The sequence below is a fragment of the Mastomys coucha genome, unplaced genomic scaffold (genome assembly GCF_008632895.1).
Source record: "Mastomys coucha isolate ucsf_1 unplaced genomic scaffold, UCSF_Mcou_1 pScaffold3, whole genome shotgun sequence".
Taxonomy (NCBI): Eukaryota; Metazoa; Chordata; class Mammalia; order Rodentia; family Muridae; genus Mastomys; species Mastomys coucha.
The window spans coordinates 43,948,807-43,956,261 of NW_022196909.1; the positions used below are offsets into that span (position 1 = coordinate 43,948,807).

General features: G+C 51.6%; 1 protein-coding gene across 5 annotated transcripts in view; it reads right to left on the reverse strand.

Annotated features, from left to right (window-relative positions):
- The window catches only part of Pde9a (phosphodiesterase 9A), a 91,139-nt gene that overhangs the window by 53,436 nt on the left and 30,248 nt on the right, over positions 1 to 7,455 (reverse strand). For all 5 annotated transcript variants that reach the window (XM_031347066.1, XM_031347061.1, XM_031347062.1 and 2 more), the window contains exons 3-4: positions 6,077 to 6,154; positions 2,143 to 2,186 (exon numbers count right to left, since the gene is read on the reverse strand). In XM_031347066.1, coding sequence (XP_031202926.1) covers positions 2,143 to 2,186; positions 6,077 to 6,154 — 122 coding nt within the window. The remainder of the gene's footprint in view (positions 1 to 2,142; positions 2,187 to 6,076; positions 6,155 to 7,455) is intronic.

Below are 7,455 nucleotides of genomic sequence, written 5' to 3' on the forward strand. Positions count from 1 at the left end.
TTTTTGCTGAGCTCCCTGCTGGCATTCTCAGGGAAGCCACCCTCCCAGGCTCTTCTCTCACTTAAAAGGTGCTCGCCCCATGGCGGGAGGCAGGTGCTTTCTGATTCTAGCCCACCCTGGCCCACTCTGCCAGCCTGAAGCTAGGATGCGCACACGGAGCCTTGGTCCTCTACAGCGCAGTTTCTCAGTCCTTGGAAACCCCTTGACCCCAGCTGTGGGAGGAGCTTCAGCAGCCCTGGACCAGCTGCTGGAGTGTGCCCTCCGCACATGCCCTACACGAACCCTCCATGGAGCTCAGCTCTTATATCCCCAAGGCTCTGCTTAGACTGTGCTCTAGCTTTTGTTAGTGAGTCAGAATCCAACTCCAGTATGGCTTGGCTTCAAAGTTACACAAAACCCCATTCCTTGAGTATGTATCAGGATTGGCTTTGCCAGCACAAAAGTCATATGTATATGTATGTGTATGTGTATGTTTATGTGTATGTGTGTGTATGTGTATGTGTGTGTATGATGTTTATGTATATGATATATCTGATGTATATGTATGTGTATATATATGTGTGTATATGTATATGCAAATGTATATGTATAGGTACACACATTTTTACAGTGGTAGGAATTTAACCCAGGACTTTCTACATGCCATGTGACCAACTTTAAGCCCCTGCCACCTTGATTTCCCCACCAGGATGGACGCTGCAGCCTTGAACTGAGAGCTGGAGATGGACCCTTTCTCCTTCAGCTGCATCTGTCAGTATTTTCTACCAAGGAAACGGGCTAGATACACTAAGTGTGACCCTTCCACGCGTCAAGAAGCCTCACAACTCGGTAAGTGCAGGAGCTGCCACCGAGAGCTACCAAGGAGCTGGCCAAAGATGTCGTGAAATATAAAACAGATGCTTCAAAGACACTCACGGTCAGTCATCCTTAGGGAATCACAAATTAAATTTAAAAGAAAAATCACAAATTCGAACTGCAGCACACTACACATCCGCCGCAGTCATCGCAGTGACTGACCGTTCCAGAGCTCCAAGAAAGGGGCCAGCTGGTACAGAGATGTCGGAAAAGGGAAGCGGCAGGTTTGGATGGAGCTAAACTTATACTTGACCCCATGACCCCACAGCCCCACTCGAGCCCCACCCCCACTCTTTAATCCACAGCAGCTTGACTCATAAAAAAAAAAAATGACCCAAATGTCCATCCGGAAATGAAGGAAAAACATGACCATTAGCAACTACCAGGCACAGTGGCCGGTGCTCACGACACCGATGGGTCTCAGAAACCTCATGCAGACTCACTACCTGGGTCATTTTTTTCTGCATGAAACTCTGGAAAGGGGGCTGGGGAGCCCAGTTGGTAAAGTGCACACACACACACACACACACACACACACACACACACACACACACACAAAGGTCTCCAGGGCTGGATAGGCAGAGACAAGAGGATCCCTGGGGTTCACTGGCCAGCCATCCTAGCCTAGTCAGAGAGACTCAGGACAATGAGAGACCCTGTCTCAAGAAGCAAGACGGAAGTTCATGAGGAACCGGCTCATAAGGAAGAACGTCAACTGGAGGTTCAAGTCTGGGCTCCATATGTATGCAGATAATCAGGAATGAAAACCACTTACGCCCCTCCTCCCTAACGCCTCACACAAACTCTGCGAAACACTGCCCATTGGACGGTCTCCAAAAGTGAGCCAGCTATGGACCGAGGCAGCTGAGCCAGGGACATGAGAGAATGCCCACAGGAACCTCTGTGTCACCGATGGTGACAGCAATATGCAGGCTCTTCAGACCGCATCTAGGCGCTCCAGCAGCGGGAGCATTTTATTGCACATAAATCACATACAAATAGAAGTGAATTTTAAAACAATCGAAAAAAGGAAATGGGATTCTATAAGAATCCCATGCCTGGCTGAAGCACCCTGGGAAACCTGGTGGGGTGGAGGCCTGACTTAGCAGCTCACAGGAATGGAGAAGGGTCTGGGACAGGATGGGAACTCAGAGGGACTGGCTGGACAGGAGCACAGTTTCAGACATGCATGCCACCGCATAGGGAAGGGGAGGGGAGGGGAGGCTGGAATTCTCATCCCCCTCCTCCCTCGCTCTCTTTATTTAAAAGGTGATAACAGGGCCTTACCAGACACTTGCTTGACGGCCACAGGTCTCACCTTGTAGGGAGTTCTGCAAGAGAAGTGTTGCAGTGAGTGGCTGCCAGCATTAAGCACTCCCTACGGAGCATCACAATTCAGTCAACTAACTCTGGGTGATTTGTTTTCTTGAGGTGCTGGTGATGGGACCCTGGCCCTGCACATCTCAAGCTCATGCTCTGCCACTGAGCTACACCCCAAACCCCCTTTCCCTGCCACCTGGCTGCTCTGAGTCCTCTCATTCAGATGCATCTAATGTTTAAAATTACAGAATTTACCTGGAGTTCCTTCATAATGTTCACATTTGATTATAAGGAAGCAAATGTCTGTCGTCGACATAATTAAGAACCAGAGATACATCATCCGGTGGAACCAGAGGACTCTGACGTTCTTGCCCAGTTCTTGCCTCACCCCTCACCCCCAAACCAGTGCAAACTGGCTCTCCCTTTCTCTGTTGGAGTTCACAGCACTATACTGGAGCCCTGACCCTGACAAAAACCACACCTCATTATCCGCTATCGGGTTTGAAGCTGTGTAGAAAGAAGACTTGGGCTATCTGGATGGCAGGGATAGGCTCTGCACTGATGGAAAGACCTCTGTCTAAGGGCAGAGATGAGCTTCTGAGACCAGTGGAAACCAGGTGGGAGATGGCCAGTGCCAAGAGCTAACCCCAGGAGAGATTGGTTCATTTTGTTTGTTTGTTTGTTCACTTAGCAGTTTAACAGAAGTTACAACCTGATAGCAAGAGCCACCTGAAGCTAGACAGCCCACAGAGGTACGGCAGGCAGGATGTGTGCTGGCAGCGTAGGCAGGCCCAGACAAGAGAGTTCCAACACCTGACCCTCACTGGACTTGCAAATGAAATCCGGAAGTTACGTGTCAAGATGAGCCTCAGAGTCCAGGGACCTTCGTTCCGTTCTGAGCGCTCACGGTGGTAGGAGCTGGCAGTGAACAAGGCTATGTTCCTGCCATGAGCAATGATCTCCTATGTTCAAGTGTGGGTTTCTGAAGGGACAGACACACTGTGACGGGGTGTCTGGCTTTGGGATGGGCAACCCGTTCATCATCCCGTGGTGCTTTGGTCTGAATGGACCCAGCAAGCAGATGCCACTGGCCAGAGGTAAGGGGGGACCTGGGTAGAGATCGAAAGACCCTCAGACCACAGGCACAGCTTCCTGGCTACATCTCATGGCTTCTTGCTTCGTTTTGGCTCTTGGTTCTCAAATTCTCGCAGCTCAGTTCTGCAGAGCCGGGTGACGTGTCTTCCGGGACTGAATAAACTCTTGGCTCCATCTGAACTGAGTTATAACTTCCTCACTCTCTTCCTGGACACTGTTAATATAATGTAAATGACATAAACCCTTCCCTCCCTCTGGAGCTGATAAACGACCTTGGACTTCCATTGAGTGTCTGCTCTGCAATCGTAACTGCCTGGGCACTGGCTTTCCTTAGGATGATGCCCTGGGAGGCGGCAGCCGGGCGCCAGCTGGGCATCTTTCTAAGAGGCATGTGCACTGAGTGGAGGGATGGCTGTACGGCCCTCCTCGCTGGCACCTGGTTGGTTGCTTTACCCAGCGGAAAGCCTCGCATCTCACAACTTGGCTAAAATCGGCAACCCAAGATGTGTTTGTGTTATGTCAGAAATGCGCGGTGTCAATTTTGGCCTTCTCCTCTCTCTCCCCGTATGCTGCACCATATGGCCGCACTCTCCTCACACCATCTAAGCATCTGTTCTCCTTCCCCAGAAAGAGAGTAAGGGCAGGGTCCGAGGGGCGGCTCCGAGAGCCGGACACGGCCAGATCCAGAACATTCTTTGGTCAGAGAAAGGAGCCAGATGGGGTAAGGCCTTCTATGAGTGAACCCGTAGTTCCATCTGATACGTCTGTTCTCACTTCTCAGCCCTGAGGCACAGGCTACTCATCAGCTCCAAACGAGAGCAGAAGCCGACCTGCCTCCCATCTCACTGCTGTGACTTGGGGTTTGAAACAGGTGCAGAGAAATAGCTTGGAAAGCGGGAAGCCGGGAGAGATGGAGACAGCTGCCCCTCTGGCCAGGATGGAGGTGGCTAGCCAGAAACCTTGGCGACTCGGGAGTCATGGGAAAATCCATCCCGTGAACAAGAAACGGCTCCAAGTGTGTGAATAAGGGCTGCAGTCTACAGTCAGGTCCTTTCCAGCCGTGGGCTGGAAAAGGGGAGGAATGGGGGAGGGGGAAGGGAGGGGAGGAGGTAAGGGAGGGGGGACGCAACCATGTCCAAGCTGAAGAACCCCACGGTCTTCAGAGGTTGGGGAAAGTTAAAAATGTAAACGTGAGTGATCAGGCATGCAGGTATGTGGCCACCTGGAACCATGGGTGGGGGTGGGGTGGGCCTGAGCTTGGGGGGAAGTTGGATGGTAGAGGGGGGGGTCACACAGATGGAAGAGTGTAATCCTGTGCTGTACCCTCTGAGAACGGTACCAGCCTGGCTCAGGAGGCACAGGCCCACATTTAAGTCCAGAGTGGTTTCAGGGGTTCCCCTCGGCCCGTAGGTCTCAGAAATCCTCCTGCCTCTGCCTCCCAAGTGCAAGTGCTGGGATTAAAGGCGTGCGCCACCACCACCCAGCAAGGGCTTGCCAGTTTTAATGTACAGCAGGGGCCACATCGTGCCGTTGGCATAGTTTATACCCGAGCCACCCATGTGGGATGCACGTCTTCATGACTGACAGACAGGCATGACTCTAGGCCAGGAACCCCTGTGGAGACCGGGATTGGGAATTTCCAGACCAAACAGGTCCTGACCCTAATGTCCTGACACACAGGGAGCCTTCAGCATGGGGCTGACAACCCCTCCCCAGCACACCGTTCAGGTACTGAGAAGTGGGGAGAGAGGAGGGAGGTGGAAGTGAGGGAGGACATGGAGACCCTGAAGACAGAAAGCTCACACCTAGGGCAAGTGCGGTCCACCACGCCTAGGTCTGCTACCTCCCTATCTCCATGTGGATACACGGGTGCCTCACCCCTACCTACCCACTCCACGTGGTAATTTAATTTAGGTCTGAGCTCCCAAACGTGTTCATCTTCCTGCCTCACTGAGCTGCCTGTGTAGTTAGCTCTGTCTCTGTAGCCGCACCTCTGTAACCCCAACATATAACCTCATGTATTTCCATCCTGTGTGCATCTGATGGGTGGTTTTCAGCATGCCACAAATGATGTGGTGCTCATTATGGACCCTTGGGCATGGGCATGCGTGTGTGTGTGTGTGTGTGTGTGTGTGTGTGTGTGTGCATGTGCGTGCATACATGCATGTGTGCTCTCATGTGTTTCAGCTGATCCATCCTGCCGGCCCCAGAGGTTGCATTTGTTAAGTTCTGTTTTTCTGAACTGCACACATGACATGGAGACTACAGGAACTTCCCAGGTCACCTGGAAAAGTGACGTCCTTGATTCCAGAGCCCTTTCCATGTCCTCCATGAGGGGCATGGATAACTGGCTCTAGCTGTCCTATCCATTTTCATGAGGGCACACATGTGAAAGACAGGCATGCCTCTAGGCCAGGAAACCCTGTGGAGACCAGGATTGGGTCTGGCCACTGGCTACCCTTGACCTCCTGGGCCTCAGCCTCCTACCTCCTATGCACTGAATGTTCCAGTAAGGGTTCAAGTGGGGAGACAAAGTCCCCAGGAAACCCCAGTTCTTCCACAAGGGTTCCTTAGGCTGGAGCTGTGCTTCTAGCCCAGTCCCTTGTGTCTGCACATGGCCTCCTCACAGGGAAAATGGTTTCCTGAGAAGGAAGGAGTGAACCAAGCCTCCGCCTGCCTGCCATCTGCCTCCTTCCCTCTCCTGCTGAAACTTCACACGTTTTAGCAGTAGTAAACAAAACCAAATTGCAGACTCCCGGGCACAAGGCGTGGACAAGTAAGACACCCCAGGGGGAGATCCGCTTACCGCTCTGAATTTGCGGGCATGGTGGGATCGATGGAGACCATGGCGTCGTCTGTGGTCAAAAGGGAGATGGTGGTGTTCCTGCAAAACACTCATGTCAGCTCAGCTCCACCCCCACCCCCCGACACACACACATTTGCACATGGGCCTCACGTGACAAAGTCCAGAGGGACCAGAACCGGACCAGATATCCTCGTTAAGGGCGGGTAGGGGCAGCTGGTTGCCCTGCAGATAGGTACCCCACGCTCTGCCCCCTTATCAAGTCAAGTGAAAAGGGCAAGTGTATTCTAAGAGCCTGCCAACTTTTAAGTAATTTAAACTGGGAATTGGAGCGAGGATAATTTATTGAGTTGGGAGATTAAAGGGAAGCTGCGGTGTACAAAAACTAGCATTAGACCAGAGATGGGAACCATTTCTCACCTCGATGCTTCTGGGCCCTTGGAGAGACCCCTGAGGCTGCTCCATCTCTCTCCCATAAAGCGCAGACTTAAATGGTCAAAACCTGTCTCCTCCCAGGCTCTCCTCTAGGGGCTCCTGATAAGCTGATATCTCTGCCAAAAGAAGTAAGCTCTCTAATCCTCAACTGTGATTTTTTTTTTAAAAAAAGATTTATGTATTTATTTTATGTACAGTATGTGAGTACACTGTAGCTGTCTTCAGACACACCAGAAGAGGGCATCGGATCCCATTACAGATGGTTGTGAGCCACCATGTGGTTGCTGGGAATTGAACTCAGGACCTCTGGAAGAGCAGTCAGTGCTCTTAACCGCTGAGCCATCTCTCCAGCTCCAGCTGTGAATTTTTATTATTGCACGTTAATTTGGACACCCCTGTGTACACCTAGTGTCAGGTCAGTGCTATAACTGTTTCAGGTTTTGGAAAACTTGGGATTTGGGGTTTTGGGGACTAGTGAGACCCCAGCCTCTAATTAGAAAATTCCCGTGCTAATGCAGGAAGGATGTCGGAAAGAAACTGTGGGGTTGAAGTTTGAGGATTTTGTAGGCTAGGCTACTGTTTTTTTTAATGTATCTCTGAAGCGTGTCCTGTGTCTAATGCTGATGGGGACAATGGAAGCAAAGACACTTAGTTATTTGTGGCCCGGGACAACTCCAAACACAACTGCCCTTCTTCCTCAACAGTGAGCGAATGCAGGAAAGGGAAAACCCAGCTCTGAAGACGGAGCTCTAGCTGAGCTCAACAGGGCAGCTGGACCCTGCAGCTGGGGCAGCGGTAGTGCCAGGACCGAGCTTCCTGTGGGGTTCGCTTCACTGATTTGAGAGAAATCACAACAGAAGCTCTGCCCAACTAACCCCAACTTGTAACTTCACCCTTATCTGGTCCACTGTGGGGATAATAACACAGCGAGCACACGGGGGGGGGGG